The sequence below is a fragment of the Geotrypetes seraphini genome, chromosome 2 (assembly GCF_902459505.1).
Source record: "Geotrypetes seraphini chromosome 2, aGeoSer1.1, whole genome shotgun sequence".
NCBI classification, from domain to species: domain Eukaryota; kingdom Metazoa; phylum Chordata; class Amphibia; order Gymnophiona; family Dermophiidae; genus Geotrypetes; species Geotrypetes seraphini.
This window is the reverse complement of record NC_047085.1, coordinates 314,773,593-314,793,833: the sequence shown is the minus strand read 5'-3', so window position 1 is coordinate 314,793,833 and position 20,241 is coordinate 314,773,593. Positions and strand designations below refer to the sequence as shown.

Here is a 20,241-nt window from a genome sequence, read left to right as displayed (position 1 = left end):
TCATGTTTTTGACAGGTGCTAAAACCTGGTGGAAGAGTTCTGTTTCGAGACTATGGACTCTATGACCACACAATGCTCAGATTTAAATCTGGCAACAAGCTTGGAGAAAATTTTTATGTCAGACAGGATGGGACAAGATCCTATTTTTTCACTGAAGGTAAGGTGTTTTTATGCTTTAAAGAAAACCATATAGGGGGAAAGTCATCAATGTGGGTTATCACTAAAACAGGTTTATTAGCAACTAGATCTTATGGCATAAAATGGGTCCTGTACCAAAATAGCACAAGTTAGAGGTAAAATGATAGCTCATATTGACAACTTCCTCTCTTAGTAATATCCTATATTTAAAAAAATATAAAGCTACTGTTTGATTATTTTAAAATTCTTCATTTCTTTATGCCATTTTCACTAAGCCTTTAGCATCATTTATAAATCATATTAGGAGATTTTTGTGGTGTAAGAAACAGGGGTGGAAATTCCTAGGCCACAGGGTAACCAGATATCAAACAATTATCTTTATTAAAATTTGATATACTGCTGGTGGCCAAAAAAGGCATCACAGTAGTTTCCATAAAATTCTGTCTACTGTTTTGGACCCAGGAGTCTGGGGCCTGAAGGAGCTGCCATGTTGAGCTTGGACCCAGGAGGAACCTGTGCAGCCTATGGTCCTCCTTGCGTACATAATGGTGGAGGGGGAGATTCTCAAAAAATGTATTAAGCAATAAATCCTTTAAAACCAAATAAGACAAAAAAAGTGAAAGGTATAAATAAACATGAAAGACAATCCAAAAAATTTGAAGAAATATGGTAATAATCCAAACAATTGTCAGTTAACATTTCTTATTTTCTTTGATAAAATGAAACAAAAGAAAAAGCCAACTGGCAAAAAAAAAGTGACAAGGGAAATATTTTGCTCTGGCTACTACAAATGTTGCTGGTGCCCATGTTTTCTTAATATATTTCCAACACTGGCAAGAAGCTGTTTGATACACAGTGCTACAAATGCAAAAATGAAAGTAGAAAATTAGCACCAAAGAAAACAATTTATTACAAAGAGCAAAAAAGAAATTTTAAGATTTGGATTCAGAAGCATAAGCATTATATTCCCTCTATTGTAGAATTGCCCAAACCTCCTTCTCCTACTATGGGAAATTTTCCAAACTCACTTCCCTCTCCTTCCAAAACTATCTGCTTTATCCCCAGAAAACAGACCATTCCCCAGTACAGCATAGCAATCCAGACCTAGACCTGGACCCAACTCATACAGTTGTAACAGTTAGAGTTATTTTATCACACCAGGAGCATCAGGCCTCAAAGCCATGGCCCAGTGCTCCCAGCTGGAGTTTAAAGGGGCTATAGTTCCAATTCCAAAGCCCCTAACCCCCAGATCACCCCCCCCAAAAGGGCCTATTATTATTTTCATTGGTGGATGAGTGGTCATTGGGTGAGAGCAATCCCCAGCCACTCTTGCCCTGGCCAGTGCAATCTTGTGTTACTACCATTAGGATCGTGTTTCCATAAGCTTTGAGGCCCGATACTGACTACAATGGTAAGTAAATAAGGTTGCTTTCGAGCAATCTGTGGGACTGTTGTACTGCATCTTGCTGACTCCCATGGTAAATTGGGGTGTGGTAGAAGCTTATCTTCATCCTGGATCTAAAGTACTGGAAAATGTTATATCCTAGAACAAAAAATGTAAAGCCTAATATCAGTAGTAATTGGAACTAGAGTCAGTCAGAAAGTAGAAAAGTAGAGAAATCGGAGCCATAATTTTGGTGTACTAACTCCACAGCCCTGTTTTATATAATGCTGATCTATTCATATATGCAAGAAAATTTCCAAATTATGCTTCATGTTGATAGGGATTCTTTTCTTAATCGGTGTGCACTAGAATGTGAGACATATAGAGAGAGAATGTAAAGCAAAGGTCTGTGAAGGAGAGCGTAGTTAATTTTTGGTTGGTACTCGTGCATCAAAATTCTGTATAATTTGACTCGGAATCCCACTTTGACTCTGGTTTCACCAGTGCAGCTATAACATTAGCAGACTCCTCCCAAACTTCTATTTCTTGTATTTTCTTCTCTCTCGTAGAATATTTAGGCTGGCTCTTCACAACTCTGGGATTTGAACAAGTGGTCAGTGACTATGTTCTGCGGGAGACGGTCAATAAGAAAGAAGGTCTGTGTGTGCCAAGAGTTTTTCTGCAAAGTAAATTTAGAAAGCCTTGAGAGATCATAGGATTTTTATTGTATCAATTTACATCAGATTTGGTTTCATAATGAAATTAATCTGAAATTTTTTTTGCTCTTAATTTGGCTATAGTACCATTCTTGGAATCTTGTAAGCCAGAAACAGTCATGTTTTAGAAATTTTATAAACAACTGAATTTTATAGGTCCATTTTTTATAACAGGATGTGGGAAATTTAAAAAGGTGGTTATTTTATAAAAGCCTCAATATATACACCCTTTCAATATAATGAATTCCGAAACTTATATACCGCACTTACCATCTAAAAAGTGGTTCAATGTAGGATATAAAAAGACTTAACCAAATGGATCTGGGGACGATATCAACAAAATTAGGTCTTCAGAAAGTGCTTTAGCAAATACTTGCATCTAAGGGATGCATGTGCTGTCTGGGCTGGTTCTCAGAACTTATTTTATACAGACAGTTAAGTACATTTGCTTTAAAAAAAAAAAAAAAATACAGCATGCTGTAAGGTGGTAGCAATACCTCCTGTGGAAATGAAAGTAGATAATCAAAATTCCAACATGCAATTACGTTTCCCTTGTAAATGCTGCATTACTTATCAGAGTAATAGATATATTTTTTATGAACCTGATCAATTGCAGTTTTTTCTTGAAGGTAAAGTAACCACAAGAATTCCAGACACCTCCATGGAATCAGCCCAGCAGGCCATTAGTTAATAACTCCAACTGCACTCTGTTATTTGATTAATTTAGTTTATTTCTTGAATCCAACTACCCTTGGAAGTGATTGATTCCTTCTCCTCTCAGATTGTGGACTTTAATCATAGTTACTATGTGTTATTATTTTATAATTAACTAGCTGATGCCCCGGCGTTGCACGGGTATTTAATTATAGCAATAACACAGTAAATGGATTGAAATAAAGAAACTTTATAGTGGTGAATGAAATTATTTTTTTACAGCTTTATAAAAAGTACAATAATCAAATTATAATGTGAAATATTTGACAAAATGAATACAATACAACTAACACAAAACTTGATTATAAACAACAATTTTAGTTTCACCTCCAGGAGCAAGAACATATAAATTCTTGGGTGAACCCACCCTTGATCAAGCAACATAGAGTTGTCCATGGGAAAAACAGGGGGATCTTAAATCCACTCCACAGTATGTAATAGTCTGTCCCTGTGATTTGTTGATTGTGATAGAGAATGCAAGTCTCACTGGAATTTGCAATCTCTTAAACTGAAAAGGAAGATCTGTTGGAATAAGTGGCATCCAAAAGTTTCAGAATTGATTTAAACAATTCAATATGTGGAAACTCAGGTTGAAAAGAAACTCCATGCAGTTTGTTCCCGGTTCAGAATGGAACCTGTGTTCCTAGTTCAGGATATGTGAGTACTCATGTAATGTAATAACATTATGAACTGGGGTGCATGAAGGAAACAGTTACAAACACAGTTAGAACATACAAACTCTATATGTATGGTGTCCGTGGTAGAATAGAAACGATGTCCCTAGTGGTTATAGTGTCATAGAAAGTGTTTTATAGTTGGAATTACTGTGAGAATGGCAGCTTTTTACATTTTTTCCATTGACATGAATGGGTGAAATCAGATTTTCTGTTTGTAGCTCCGCCCACGTGTGCAGGTGGGCCGCGAGACCCCCAGAACATATCACCCCAGGTAGTGAGGGATCTGCATACCAAGTTTTGTTCAAATCGGTCAAGCCGTTTTTGAATTACTGTGAGAATGGCAGCTTTTTACATTTTTTCCATTGACATGAATGGGTGAAATCTGATTTTCTGTTTGTAGCTCCGCCCACATGTGCTGGTGGGTCGCGAGACCCCCAGAACATATCACCCCAGGTAGTGAGGGATCAGCATACCAAGTTTCGTACAAATCGGTATAGCCGTTTTTGAATTACTGTGAGAATAGCAGCTTTTTACATTTTTTCCATTGACATGAATGGGTGAAATCTGATTTTCTGTTTGTAGCTCTGCCCACATGTGCTGGTGGGCCGCGAGACCCCCAGAACATATCATCCCAGGTAGTGAGGGATCAGCATACCAAGTTTCGTTCAAATCGGTCAAGCCGTTTTTGCGTAATCGCGGCACATACACACACACATACATACACACATACATACCTCCGATTTTATATATATATATAGATATTTGTTTTTCTTATTGGATTGTTATATTTCCTTTCAAGTATTGATTGATTTGTTAATTTGTAAAAGTATAAATTAAAAAAAAAAAAATTCCAACATGCATGCTTTCACCATTTTATCAATATATGAAATTAACTTCTTCACACATCTGTTTTGATTGCTTTTTGTAACAGGTACATGTTAACAGATAGAACAATGGAAGTTGAGGTGAAGGCTTTGCCAGTACTTGTCTACTGTCCCATATCCACCTTCTGCTGATCTGATTAAATTTCATTAATTGATAAATGGTGAAAGCATGTATATTGGAATTTATACAAGTGTGTAATTGTCTGTATAAAATAAGCTTCCCCAAACCAGCCCAGGCAGCAAATACATGCCATTGCAAACATTTCCACCTGCCACAAGGCAAATGTAAATGTGTATATGTACATTTTAACTCCATCCCTGCTGTGCACAAACCACACTCCTGGGAACATTTGCACTTCTATAAGTATGCCTTATTTGTTCAGCCTTTTCTGTATGTAGAGCAGACTTTACTTGTAGAAAAATGCTTAGCACATTATCCCCTAAATGTTCAGATATCAGCAAAGTTAAAATGGATGGTCTTTTTAGTTTTGTTTGTATAGTATATTATTCTTGTGCCTTACTTTTTGTCATTAAAGCAACTTATTTTCTATATCTGTGTGTTTATCTTGATTTGAGCATGGTCTCAAAGAAGGGAAAGATGTCAGACCACTATAATGGGAAGGAGAGAGAGAGATGCCAGACCACAGAATGGAAGGGAAGGAGGGGAGAGACAAATGCCAGATGGCAGAAAGGAGAGGCGAGAGATGTTAGACCTCGGAAAGAGGGAAGGAAGGAGAGAGAGATTCCAGGCTATGGGAAGGAGAGGAGAAAGATGCCAGACCATATGAGGGGGGAAGACGGAGATGTCTGACCATGGGAGAGGGATGAGATGGTGCATAGGGATGGAGGGGGAGGGGAGACAAAGGGAGGAGATGGTGCACAGCAGTGGGTGCAGCAGGGAAGAGATAAGAAGAAATGCTTATGGATAGATGGGAGTAGAGGAGAAGAAAGGGAGGAGATGGTACACATGGATAGATGGGAAGGCATGGTACAGAATTAGATTGTGAGCCCTGCAGGGACAGGGATCTACCTAATATGCCTGTATATAATTTATCTTGAGGTACTATTGAAAAAGATGTCGGCAAAATCCAAATAATCCAAATATTCAATTGATATATTTGGGTCGATAAATAGGACTTAATTATACTGTGTTTTACTTCGATGCACCCCACCTGAAGTTGTATGGAAGGAACAGTAAAATGTGGACGACATAAATAACTTTTATATAGTTTGGCTATGCTGAAAATCAGATCTGTAAAAAGGAAAACCAGGTAGTGTTTCTCATTCCACGTTTTCAATTTGAGTCAAATCACTTTAACTGTTATATCAAAAACACTTTCACATTGCACTAAAGGAGGGGTTTCAAAGTCCCTCCTTGAGGGCCGCAATCCAGTCGGGTTTTCAGGATTTCCCCAATGAATATGCAAGAGATCTATGTGCATCCACTGCTTTCAATGCATATTCTTTGGGGAAATCCTGAAAATCCTACTGGATTGCGGCCCTCAAGGAGGGACTTTGAGATCCCTGCACTAAAGTGACTTACGAGCGTAATTACTCAAAACCTTTTGTTTGTATCCCATACATTGGAGAGTTTTTCTAAAGCTTAAAAAACTAACATTAACTAACCAGGAGGCCAGCATGGTAGGCCAGCAGGCAACAGACATGAAGGTTACAGTTACATCGTGAGAGACGTCTAAAATGTGTGCACTGAGGAATCCCCCGAGGAAGGTTTGAGAACCATAACGCCATTAGGGACAGTATATTAGCTGTGCCCTGGTGTCAGGAGTGAAATTCTGACAGCACTGGAGTTCTGTGGAACAGATAAGAGCAGTTCACACGTTGGGATTGACATCATATGTTCAGATATATTTTTGTGACTCTTTATGGAACATTTTATACTTATTTCTCTGAACAGTTAGGATTATAAAATTAATTAAAAAGGATTTAGATGGTTAGAGAGGTTGGGGGAGGAACAAATAAAACAGACCAGGATTGGTGAAGAGGGTTCTGAAATACCTGTGTGCTACAAGAGACTCCATGAAGGGGAGAGTGTGGCGCAGTGGTTAAAGCTACAGTCTCAGCACCCTGGGGTTGTGGGTTCAAATCCACGCTGCTCCTTGTGACCCTGGGCAAGTCACTTAATCCCCCCCATTGCCACAGGTACATTAGGTAGATTGTGAGCCCGCCGGGACGGACGGGAAAGATACTTGAGTACCTGAATAAATTCATGTAAACCGTTCTGAGCTCCCTTGGGAGAACGGTATAGAAAATTGAATAAATAAATAAAATGATTCACTTTCCTGAATTAATGGCCTCTTTTACAAAGCTGCGCTAGCAGCTGCCGAGCCCTGAAGCCCTTTAAATCTCTATGGGCTTTGGGGCCGTTAGTGCAACACAGCCGCTAGTGCGGCTTTGTAAAAAAGGCCGTAAATCTTTGATGTTCCTCTCTTGGTTAGTTAATGTTAGTTTTTTAAGTTTTAGAAAAACTCCCTAATGTGTGGGATACAAACAAAAGGTTTTGAGTAATTACGCTCATAAGTCACTTTAGTGCAATGTGAAAGTGTTTTTGATATAACAGTTGAAGTGATATGACTCAATTTGAAAATGTGGAATGAGAAACACTACCTGGTTTTCCTTTTTACTAATGTATACTTTACAGATGTTTTGAATCTCCTAGTCTATTACAATGGAAAATCAGATCTTTTGCAGGCCTGGAAATGAGCATTCCCAGATTACTGTATTGGTTGATTTGTCTGTTGCAAGATGGATAGAAATGAAGCAATAATTTGTATATTGTTCTCCACAAGATGGCAATAGAAGCCAGTGTTTCAACATGCTTGGTTTCAGTGCTCTGTCCTGGTCATAAAAAGCTAGATTTCATTATTTGTTCTGTAAAATTACAGTGATGATTGTTAAACTTTATTTAAGTTCCATAGGCCTTTTGGTCACCAGTGGCACTGGTATTACTCAGAAAATAATGCCCAGATGCTCAGAAAAGAAGACCTGAGATGCAGCCAGAGACAGAGAATGTAATTCAATCCAAAGGACATCCTCAAAATACTGACAAATCAGCTCAAAGCAGATTTTTATATCTACAAGACTCCATTATCAGAGGTATTAACTTTGGAACACAATTGAAGAGTCCTAGCTAAGTGGAATGCCTTCCAAGATTCTCTGCTACCAGAAGTAGCAACCAAATACCGAATGTGGTTAGAGAGAGAGTAAGGATTCTGATACTAATATAGTACCATAATCCACCTGGCTCACTGGCTACGTTTGGCGGTCAGATAGAACCGCTTGAAAGGGTGGTGCATCTTTAGCTGTTGACTTAGCCAGCTAGCCACTGATATATTGGCCTAGCTGGCTTTGTCTTGGCTGGCCAAAAATAGACAAGAACATAGTCCTGGTCACTAGACAACGGGAAGTTATTCTGCTGCACTGTTCTTGCGGTATTTCCCGGTGCTGTTCCATACAGTGCCGGAGTTTTGAGCATTGGGCTCACCACTAAAGCAGGGACAGTGCAAGGCCTGATGATACTAATAGGGCAGCAGAAAGTGATTGTGAAGGCGGCAGACTCAGAACTAATGTCAGGAAGTTCTGCTTCACACAGCGAGTGGTGGACACTTGGAATGCTCTCCCGGAGGAGGTTGTGACAGAGACCACCATTCTGGGATTCAAGGGCAAGTTGGATGCACACCTTCTTGCAAATCACATTGAGGGATACGGGTGAACAAGGTGTCCATTAGGGAACACCGAGCTTAGTCTCCGCGTGTGTGGGTTGCCGGACAAGATGGACCTATGGTCTGATCCGGTGAAGGCATTTCTTATGTTCTTATGTTATGTTCTTATTATTTCCCTCCTCTGCCCCCTCCTAGGGAATGAGGGTTTGGGAGAGAAAGTGTGCTGAGAAAGCCACACACCTTTACAAACCCATACTCCTGACTCTACTGCCACCATATGGCCTTCGAGCAGCCCCATGGGGCAAGAGACAATTGGGGCTGAGGGTTTTTGGGACCCCTCTGGAGGAAGAAGAAACATGCCAGCATGCCACACTAGAGGGCTGCCTAAAGAGTGCACATGCTTTCCCTTTGTTTTCTTTTGCTTGTTATGTTTATGAATTAGCAAACCGCCAAAACAGAAAAGAACAGCTTAAAGAGACAAAAATGAACAGTGATCAAGTTTAATATAAATTTGATTGATCGCTTATTCAAAATTTTGTTTTGTCTGGGTTGAGTTTCAATTTGTAATCCTTCATCCAGGTCGCTACTGCTTCTAGTGTTCGATGTACTATGTTTGTCATGGCGATCTTTGGTTGATCGAACGGCATGAGGATGGTAATGTCTAAGTTGTTTACATTCAGGTACCCATGCTTATTTTCCTATCTGTCACCGTGGGCTAATGTACCTGGGGCAGTGGATTACGTGACTTGCCTAGAGTCACAAGGAGCAGTGTGGGATTTGAACCCACAACCTCAGGGTGCTGAGGTTGTAGCTCTAACCACTGTGCCACACACTGCCCCTTTGTCATGCTGCCTTGTTCATTAATTGAGAGATGCATTAAGCAAATTGTTTAATAAACTAACCCCCTCCCCCTTTTACACAACTGTGTTTTTTAGCACCGACTGCAGCGGTATTAGAATTCCTATGAGTGTCGGAGCTGTTACTGCTGCGGCCAGCGCAAAAAACCACGCTACGGTTTTGTTAAAGGGGAAGTAAACTAAACCCTCTCAGGGCCTGATTTTATAACAGGCTGCCTAGCTGAGACATCCAAAAAAGTGCCTATGTGCTTTTATAAAACAGTTCTTGGATCCAGAAATATCAAAGAAAAAAAGACACTTTAATCATGAAATTATAGTGTATGTAATTATAGGGCAGGCTGGATGGACCGTTCAGGTCTTTATCTGCTGTCATTTACTATGTTTTATGTAACTATGTTACTATCTTTGGTTGCTATACATTTAGCTGGCCAGTGCTTAATATTGATTGAGCTGGCTAAGTATATAGCAGTCAAAAATAAACCGGACATTCAATGTCAGTCACTGGTAACATCCCAGCATTGAATATACAGGCTCAGCTACAAGTCAGCCTGGCTAACTCCTGCGGTCTGAATCAGACCAATAGCCTGCAGCCAAGCTTCAGGGTCCCTCCTCAGGTTCTGTCCTGGGCTCCTGAATATCTAACAGCAGCTCTTGTATTCTGGCATACTTCTGTCAGGACATCATAGACCCTCAGGCCTACAGCACGGAGCAGTAAATCATAACTCACCTCTCAGCAACAGCACTCTTCTGTTAATTTATCATATGACAAGCAGTACATGTAGGCAACATCTGCCGAGGTATTAACAGCATTTAAAAAGAGGAAACTAACATAATTATTGGAGAGACCATCTGTTCTGAGGCAGTGACAACAACGAAGACTAAAAATGTCTTAACAGTAAAGCAGAGCTGCGGCAGCCTCGTTTTAGAATAAAGATGCTCTATATCACCAGATACAGGGAGGTACAGTTTTAATAATTTTTATATGCTCCTTCAGTCAGTGTCCCCACCTCACCCCCACTAGGTCTGTCTGCCCACCGTCATTTATTTATTTAAAGTTTGTATTGAGGACAATACAAGCACAACAATAAATAAACTAACAAAATACAAACGTGTCACTCAGTTTTCCGTTTCTCCCCCCAAACCGTCCGCCCCCACCCCTCCTACCATGATAAACAAGAGCAAAAGAACACACAAAGCAAGCATAAACATTGCATAACATTTTGCAGACCAACCCCCCCATCCAATCGCCCACCGCCATTTAAATTCTGTCATTTGCTGCCAGTTCTTTTCCTCAGCCAACATCATACCTTTCACATTTTCACTCAATCGTCAGTCGCAATTCTTTTCAATCATCCCCACCCCAGACCATTCACTAGTTCTACTGATTTTCCTAATAAAAAAATGAATTATTAGTCCAATCAAAAAGGTATCACCTTATTTCATTTCTATATTTTAATGATTCTCTCCAAAGACCCTCTGCAATAAAGCTGTCCGATTCAGGAAAAAAAAATGTCAAATTCGATTCAGTTCAATGTTGCCAAGTGAATCAATTTTTCGATACGATTCAATTCAATTCACTTTCTATGTTATAACTTTAAAATTAGCTGGCAGGTTTATTTTGCAGCCTTTTTACCCACCCCATTTCCCTCTCCAACTCTATGCTGGCACAGTCAAGTGTAAACAAAACAAACACTGTTAAGTCCTAGCTCGTGCTCACTGTCTAACACTAGCTCTGGCAGGATACACATTTCAAATCTAACGTACTGTAATCACAAAATTGAAAATAAAATTATTTTTTCCACCTTTTGTTGTCTGGTCCTTTTATTATTCAAATTGCGTTGGTCTTAGGCTCTGGTTTCTGTTTGCTTCTGTTAGCTTGCTCGCCAGGGTTTCCTGCCCATTTGACAGTTTCTTCTTTCTCATCTCTATACCTTCCCTTCTCTCTCCTCCTTCCAGCAGGTCCAGCATTCCTCAAAGGTCAGCACCCACCCAAGGGTCCAGCACCCTCTCCCTTCCAGTGTCTCTCTCCCTTCCCTTCAGCCTCCCTTCCCTCTAGTACCCCTCCACCCCATGTGGTCAGTAACTTCCTTCCCTTCCCTCCAACCCCTCCCCACACCATATGGCCTGCACCCTCTCTCTTTTCCGCATACCATATGGCTAGCATTCTCTCTCCCTTTCCCACCAGCTCCAGCCTCAGAAAGTCAAATCACTCCCCCCCTCCCCAGGTCCAGCATCCTCTCTCCCTTCAACTTCCAGCTATCCCTTCGGGTTCATTGGCAGCAGCAGAGGTGGAAAGCAGCAACCTCCCCACATGGGTCCAATAGTGGCAGCACAGCATGAAACAGGAAATTCCATCAAAAAGAAGGACTCCGGCAAAAGGAAAGCCCGAGAGCAGGCCTGAATTGATGAGTCCAGTGTTTTTTTTCAAAAACAAATTTATTTGAATCAATTCAGCCAAACTGAATTGGTGAATTGATTTGAATTGTGAATTGGGCAGCACTACTGTGCAGAGATCTGCTTCCCCCACAGCTAGGATTACCATATTTAAAGACAGGAAAGCCTGGGTACATGGCCCCGCCCATTTCTACTCCATCCCCACCTTGTTCCGCCTCCAACTGCCCTGATCTGCCTCCAGCCCCACCCCCAAAAATCCTCATCTCTTTTTTGCCGACCTCCAGGCCGCATCTGGAGGGCCTCCAGCATGCACAGTTGCATGTGACATCATCAGCGCATGCTTGCTGAAGGACATCCAGATGTGGCTAGAGCTCAGGGCTTTCCATAACCCGGACAAACTGCCGGGTTTTGGCAAATCTGTCCGAGTTTTTCCTGATGTCTGGTATCTTTTCCCATGGCTCTTGCAGCTCAGCCTCTCCTTCCTATGACTAGAGCGGCCTTCCCATTGCTGAAGCCTACCACAGTCTTCGCAGTAGACAGGAGGAACATGGATAGCTGTAGTGAGCTAAACTCTTAAAAATATCCACGCACGTAGCCATCCTTCTGGTTTGAGACAGTTAATTTACAGCTTTTTAGAATCCTAAAAAAAAATCTAGACAGTTGGCAATATTAGTCTCCTGTATCCTGAACTTATCTAACAAGTCTTTTGGTCCTGAGGCATATGCCTAGCAGGATATATATATTTTTTAACCTTCCCTCTGACCCCATATCTATCTCTAGCTCTTTTTTTCCTTCTCCTCTGCTCCTACTCACTTTTTCATTGGTCTCCTTCCTCTGCCCCAAAACACTGCGCCTCTGGGGTCTGTGACCCAGCATCTGCCCATCTTTCCTGAAACACCACCTCCCTGCCAGTGTCCCTCAGAGTCATTGCTGATGATCATTATTATAAGTAACCCACACTGACCCTGCAGGCTTCCCTACTGTATCCCCCCGCCAGTGAACATTGGAAGTGTCATCATTGAGGGCAGTATGCAATAGAGAGAAGCCTGCAGGACTGGTGCAGATTGCCTATAAGAATGGCCTGAGTGATGGTTCTGAAGGAGACCAGGACAAGGGGGGGTGATGTTTCAGAGAAAGATGGTCAGTTGCTGGGCCATGGTTCTCCCGGAGGAGCAGATGCTGACTTAGGGCATAGGAGAGGAGTGAGGTGCCACCACTGTGATGTCGAGGGATCCTTGTGGGCATGAGGGAATAATGGGTGGGCCTGTGCTCACACAGTCCCACCCGTGGCTATGCCACGGATGCCTAGTATGCCTTAATCAGGCTCTGAATACAGAGTGTTAAATTTATTAACCCATTGTTAGATGTAGAGGACATTCTAAAAATCAGAATAATTATATTTAAGGGAAATTCATTTGCTGTTGAAGCAGACATGATTGCTACCTTAGTGGACCATTCTTTTCTGCATTCCTTTTTCATAGTCATGCCGTCTCCATTGTTTCTTTTCCGGACAGTCATGCAAGCCTCAGAAGAAGCACTACAATTGGAAACTGAATTTTGGAGACATTCTGACAGATTATGGAAAATCCACACGTGCCATGTCTGCTTCCAGATGCCTTGCTTCCTCATGTTGCCTCTGTGTATCATGGTCAGAAACAAGGATAGAGGAGGAATGCCTCATACATTTTCACAGATTGGTACAATCTTAGTCTGCAAGATTGCAGAGAACATATCCAGTACCTGCCTGGTTTGTAAGTAGCAAAACAAGAAAACCCAATAAAAACTGCAGTAAAAAGTCAAAACCAAAACAAAACTGCAGTGCAATGTACAGGGTACAGGAGTTTATTTGAAATGCAAATTTCTTAAAAACATGTAAACCACATATAAAGCAATTACATAGACTACAAAAATGTATCCAACAACTGGTCCGTGTTTTGAAGAAATACTTCTTCCTCAGGGGTCCTACGAGAAATACTATTGTCAACAGATATGAGTGTGAAAATGAATAACATAATGCTAGTGGCATGATATACCGAAACAATATATATGATAATGTTTAAGTACCACAATACTACTAAGCATGTGAAGACCAGCCAAGGACACAAGCCTACATCATTAAGACCTTTTTCTGAATTTGCAAATGGACTTCATTGTTACCCAAATATCAGGGATTCAAGCATTGTTTAAATACTTGTATGCCTATTCTCTCAGGTTGGGTTAAAAATTATCTGTACTGCAACAAGAAAACAACAATTAGCAATGGAGAAAAATTCATGTACCCAATGAGATAATGCAAGTTATAATAATAATTTTATTTTTTATATACAGCCTAAGCAAAAATGGTTCTAGGCAGTTTACAACAAATAAGCACAAGTCATACAGTGGAGAGTACAATTTAAAAGGAAAAACCAATTCAAAACAAAATACAATAAATAAGAATTGGTCCTACAGTAGAAAATATGATTTAAAAGAAAAATGCAATTTAAAAGAATGGTTCTAAGCAGATTACAACAAATAAGAACCGAGCATACAGTAAAAATACAATTTAAAAGAAGATAAATATCTAATATAATAAAATGGTAAGCCGCGCATGCGCACTTCCTATGCGTGCACCGGTTTTCCGTGAGCTGTAGATGTCATCAGGGATGCGGCAGAGGAAATTAGGCCAGTAGAAGACCCGAAGCAGCGTTTAGTGTGCCTGGGATGCTGCTGCTCCTGCCGAGTTTGTCATCCCTGTAGCGGTGGAAGGGTCAACGGGGGTTTCAGTTGTGCCGGGTAAGGTCGGGGGTGGAGGAGTCGGGTGGGGGGAGTCAGGCAGGCATCGGAGGGGGAGGAGGTTCAGTGGAAGGGGAATGGGAGGCAGGCAGGCTGGCATTAGAGGAGGGGTGGGGGGGTTCAATGGAAGGCAGACAGGCAGGATGGCATAGGGGGGTTCCATGAAAACATGCTGCTCAGGGCGCTGGGAGGCAAGCAAGCAGGCAGGCATGGGGGTGGGGAGAGTTCAGTGGAAGGGGAATGGGAGGCAGATGGGCTGGCATCGGAAGGGGGGTGGGGGGTTCAATGGAAGGCAGACAGCCAGGATGGCATCGGGGGGTGGGTTCCATGGAAACATGCTACTCAGGGGGATGGGAGGCAGGCAGGCAGACTGGAATGGGGGAGTTTCTCTGGAAGGGGGATGGGAGGCAGGCAGGCTGGCATTGGAGGGGGGTGGGGGGTTCAATGGAAGGCAGGCACGCAGGATGGCATCGGGGGGGGTTCCATGGAAATATGCTGCTCAGGGGGATGGCAGGCAGGCTGGCATGGGGGGGGTTTCAATGGAAGGGGGATGGGAGGCAATGGAGGGGGTGGGGGTTTTTCAATGGAAGGCAGGCTGGCATCGGAGGGGGGGTGGAAGGAGGCACTGGGGGCACTAAGGACATAGAAAGGGGCACTATGGACATAGGAAGGGCATTAAGGACATAGGAAGGAGGCACAGGGACATTCACAGAAAGAAAAAATGACAGATAGGCAGCATGCAAGGAGAGAGAGACAAATAAAAAAAATACCCAGACAGACAGACATGAAGGGAAGGGGGGGCCGACAAAGAAGAGGACTCGAACCACAAGGAAGAAGCTGGGCCTGCCTGCCTGTGGGGAACGCTATAAGGGAAGGGGGGGCCATGGAGCAGGCTAGACCAAGGGAAGGGAGAGGAGCCGAACGGAGCAGCCAGATTGCAGCAGGCCACAATGCGGGGGAGGGGCCTAACGGAGCAGGCCAGATCGCGGTAAGAGAAGGGAAGGGGTGGGGGAAATGCTGCAACTGCTGCACAGGGACCTGGAGGGGAAGCCAAATACCGCTGCTGCTGCACAGGGAAGTCCGGGGGGGGGGAGGGAAATGCTGTTGCTGCTCCACAGGGAAGTGGGATGGAAATGCTGCTACACAGGGAAATGGAGTCAAAGAATGACTGACAGACAGCAGGAGGGAGGGAGACAGACAGACAGAAAGGAAGAAAGACACAGGGGCAGGGAGAGGGACAGAAAGACAGACAGAAAAAGGGAGCCAAGGAGAGAGAGAGAGAGACAGCGGGAGAGAGAGAGACAGAAAGAAAGACAGACAGACATATATTCTAGCACCCGTTAATGTAACGGGCTTAAAGACTAGTTTTAAATAAAACAAATAATCATTAGTCCCAGTCAAAGATAGCAAACTTACAATCAGTAATTGTGCAAAGGGGACAAAAAAAAGTGGGCCAGCAGCATATTTCTTCTTTGTAGTCAAGATTTTGTCTTTTTATGGACTGTTGTGTACTATATTGGGAGCAGCTTAAGACTTTTGCTATTTAATTTCGGAAGCATCACTGCTGTTCATGTTGTGGAAGTGCTCATTAAATTTTGCACTTGGATCTGGTTCTGTAATTTTCCTGTATGGTAAACAAAAGGCTGCCTCCTTGTGCTCTAGGAATTGTCAGCTTTTCCACAGTGTGCCAGGAAACTATCATTATGCAGGCAGCTCTGATAAGAACATACCGAAAAGTAATTGTGAGCATCTGAACAGTGTTACATTTGAAGAAAGAAGTCTGTTTGCATAGAAAGGCAGCCATGTGACATCCTATTAATTTTAGGATAACAAAATATTGTTTTTAAGGAGACACTTAGTAAAGTTGGCAAAGGTAAAAGCATTAGAAGTATAACCGAATAAAGAATCTCGGGCATGGTGGATACTTTTGAACATATGTAACACCAAACTTGATTTGACCAGTGGCTCATCTAGGGCAGCAGCCTGTCTCAGATGGAGAAGGTGGTGTTAGACACACAGGGGTCCAGGACAGAAATTGGGGAGGGGTCTCCAAACTCCGCTAGTAGGCTATGTCTCCTTCAGTATAAGGTAGTCATAGGGTCCCTTGTGCCCTGGTTGTCAGCCCTATACACTGGTCCTGGGCAGTGGCCAGATTGGGTCACTTGAAAGTAATCATCAGATCCTAGATAGGAATGTCTTCAAGTTTGCTCACTCCCAGAAGTGGGAAGTGGAGGTACCTAGGTTATGTGGCTAAGGAAAAATGTTGTCTTTACTTGATAGTTTTATTTTCTTTAGTCCCAGCAGATCAGTCAACAATTTGAGGGTTGTGTCTGTCAGTGGATGGAGCCAGAGAAGGACAAGAGTTCCCCATGATTTGATTCTCAAGGGTACTGTGCATCCCTAGAACACTCAGTATTTCAAGTGACAAAGTAATGGAGGCCATAAAAAGATTTAAAAGCATGTGACTATTGCCCTCTATTGATGGTGATTTCAACAGGAGACACTATAAATGTGGGCATTGTAGGGTGTGCCCCCTAATGATGGAGATAAAGGAGTTTGAACATCCTACCACCTGGAGGGTTTTGAATTATGGAGCCATATACTTGTCAAAGGGGCTTGTTTATTTAATTCATTGCCCATGCCAGTTATTGTAAGTGAATAGAGTAAATGGGTACAAGATGATTCAACAATTTTATACCAAAACAAATGTAGATAATTTCTTATGAACCCAAATAAACATTAGGGGTCACTGCTTTTTACTTCAACTAAGCAAAGTACCGATCTTCAATTCTGCTTGATATTGTTTATTATATATTTTTTTAAGTTCAATAAATTTTTATTGAAGTGTTTTAACAAAAAACAGAACCATACAAAAACATCAGCAATTTTTGGTGGAATTCGTTATGTCACATTTATAAAATGGAAAGAACAATAACCATACAAAAAGGGAATTATAACAAATTTAAAGAGATTTGGGGGCCATTGACAAATTATTGTAATGAATAGATACCATTTTTCCATTATAAGTACAATGCAAGTGAGGGGATGGGAGGGGGGAAATTCTTAATTTTATTAAATGTTTAGATCAGTAGAAAATAATATTTTATAGGATATATTTGATTGCATATGTTATGGTAGGGGTGGGAGAGAAGGGGTTAAATTTTATGTATTAATGTTAAATATGATAGAAATTCAAGTGATGTATTCAATTTCAATTGTCAATTATTGATACACTTGTTGTAAGATGTAAAAATAAATAAAGATTAAAAAAAAAAAAAAAACCCCACTACATCATAGCATATTATATGTTAACCGCCATAGCTTCCCTTTAAAACTTTGGGGTTCATAATAAAAAAGAAAAAGTCTAAAAAGTTTCCTAAATGGTTACTTGGACAATCAAAAAGCCTGATCATCCAAGTACCCATAACCAAAGCTGGTTTTAGACGTATCTAAAACCAGCTTAGGCCTTTCCCCTGCCACTAAACGCACAGATAGAAAAGAGGCGTGTTTAGAGGAGGGGAAAGGGCGGGCGGTGGGCCGACCTACACCTAGGCGTGCAGCAAGTGTAACCAAAACCTTAGACAGGTTGCCTAGTTGGCACTTATACCTTTTTGACTTAGACCAAGTCAAAACAGGTACATCTTTTATCTGGGGTCAGAAGGGAAAATTAAATTAAACTTTATCTCTGCCTTCCCCCAGTTTTCACATTTCTGATGCCCTGTGGGGCAAAATTTTGATAAGGCTGTGACCCTAGTGATCCACCCCCATTCCCCCATTTCAGTCATTGGCGAAATATGAGCTAAATGAATTTGTCACTTCTTGTGACCCGAATGGGTTAATAGCTCAAACTCTGAGGCTTTTCCCCTAAAGAAGAGTAGATTGGGGGGAAAAAAAGATGAAAATTGGAAATGACCACTTTATATAGGTTTGTAGAATAATATCTGCTAAGCGATAATACTGATTTAGTGGGTTTACTAGTGTAGTAATCTTGGGATTTGAACCACTAGGTCTTACAAATATACTGTATATCTTTGTGTAATTACAGTCTTGTGAGGCTGCCATGGGAAGTCTAAAGAGTCATTACATCAGGAGCAGCAGCATGGGGTAGGAATGAGTGGGGTTCATTCCTGCCCCTGAAGAGGTCACAAGACCACTAGGACTTCCTAAGGAAGGCCCAGCGAGGGCCTGTGGTTTGTCAGGTGGGTTGGGGGGGGGGGGTGCAGAGAGAGGTGGCTGCTACTTGGGGAAAGGGGGGCTTTTGGGTCAGATGTGGGGGAAGGGAAGCTTCATTTACAGTTTTGGTTTCTGACCAATTTCAGTTGTGGATTCGGTTTCCTCAGAAACTGAAGACCTGGGTTTGGTTGGGCTCTAGTATTATATCTATATTATTTGAATGTTCTTCCATGATATTATCATATTGTTTGTATTATACTGACATTTATAATATGTTATATGATTTTTAAATGTGTACATTTCTGATAGTGTTTCATGATGTTAGTCCAATTACTAAGCTTCAATTCTCTGTTTCAACAAGTCTACCTTGACTGTATTTAAGAGGGGCTGCTGAAAAGTTCTCAGCCCAACCAAGAAAGTTGGGGCAGTCTCCATCAAGGGCTATACGCTTAGTCCAGCGATTTTTTGCTTTTTTCATTATGTTGGAAAAATACAGAATGAAAAAAGTGGAAAATCACTGGACTAACCCCCTCTTCTACAAAGCCGCGCAGCAACAGCCCCGAAACCCTTTAAATCTCTATGGGCTTTGGGACCGTTACCATTCGGCTTTGTAAAACAGGCCATAAGTGTATAGCCTTCGATGGAGACTGCCCCAGCTTTGTTGGTTGGGCTGAGAACTTTTCAGTGGCCCTTCCTATATTTATATAGTATTTGGTCATTTTACCTATTGTTATGTTAACAAAATTATTACATTTATGTGGGAAGGGATAAAATGTGGACCTTACGGACCTCGTGTATCTAAACCTGCACGTCCTTAAAAATCTGAGGTCTGTGCCACTTTTAGTCTCGGCATAAGTTATGGCTCTGACAGACCTCTATGACAATTTAGCTTTGACGGATCTTAATGCTTTTCCCTCCCTATGCTGAGATTAAAAGTGGCGGGGTGCTGGGTTAGTCTATTTTGTATTCTGGTTCTACATAGGCGATGATGCAAGCAAATACATGCAGGTGAGGAGTAGCCTAATGGTTAGTGCAGTAGCCTGGGGAACTGAGCTCAATTCCCACTGCAGCCTCCTTGTAACTCTGGGCAATTCACTTAACTCTCAGTTACCCCAGGTAAAAATAAGTACCTGTATATGCAGGCTTTATTAGGGTGGTTTTGTGGGATACTCTGTCACCTATTACTCTTTGAGTTTTGTGGTTTGATCTCAATATTTGGCTTTTCGTTGTCATCGGCCTGACAGTGTGCAGACTAGAGAGTTGTGCGGGGACAGAAATCCCACCCATCCCCGCCTGTCCCCACCAGGATCCTCTCCGTCCCCACCCATCCCCGCAAGGAATTACCTCCATCCCTTTTTTGGAACCCTTTTTTTGTTTTCTGTTCAGGTAATTAACTTACAAACCCCCTCTTTTACTAAGGCTGACGTGTCCATTATATTATATGGATGAACCCTGCTTCCAAAGCCTTCCAACCCCGTGGGAGTCCCGTTGGCTAGAGAGGGGTCCCCGTGGGAGTCCTGTGGGCCAGAGGGGGGTCCCCATGGGAGTCCCGTGGGTTAGGGGGGATTCCCGTGGGATTCCCACGTTCCCGTGCAGACCTCTAGTGCAGACTTCCTCCCCCCCCCCCCCTTGTCAGAGCCTCTGGATGTCGGAGCAATCCTTAAGCCCAGCCCACTCGTTAAACCAGACTATATGAAAGAGAGAAAGCTTAACAGTAGGTCAGGGGTCTCCAAAGTCCCTCCTCGAGGGCCGAATCCAGTCAGGATTTTGGGATTTCCCCAATGAATATGCATGAGATCTATGTGCATGTACTGCTGTGCGCCGGCTCTGGCAAACCCATTCCACTAGG

At 42.1% G+C, this 20,241-nt stretch overlaps 1 protein-coding gene across 8 annotated transcripts in view; it reads left to right on the top strand.

The window, feature by feature from the left end:
• The window catches only part of METTL6 (methyltransferase like 6), a 47,572-nt gene extending 33,804 nt beyond the window's left edge, over window positions 1–13,768 (top strand). For 2 of the 8 annotated variants that reach the window (XM_033930044.1, XM_033930043.1), the window contains exons 5-6: window positions 16–157; window positions 12,959–13,761. In XM_033930044.1, coding sequence (XP_033785935.1) covers window positions 16–157; window positions 12,959–13,203 — 387 coding nt within the window. In that variant the 3' untranslated portion in view covers window positions 13,204–13,761. Of the gene's footprint in view, window positions 1–15; window positions 158–2,091; window positions 3,172–4,560; window positions 5,066–12,958 lie in introns of those variants that run through there. The other 6 variants (XM_033930046.1, XM_033930047.1, XM_033930042.1 and 3 more) reach the window with 6 other exon arrangements.
• Window positions 13,769–20,241: the final 6,473 nt, after the last annotated feature.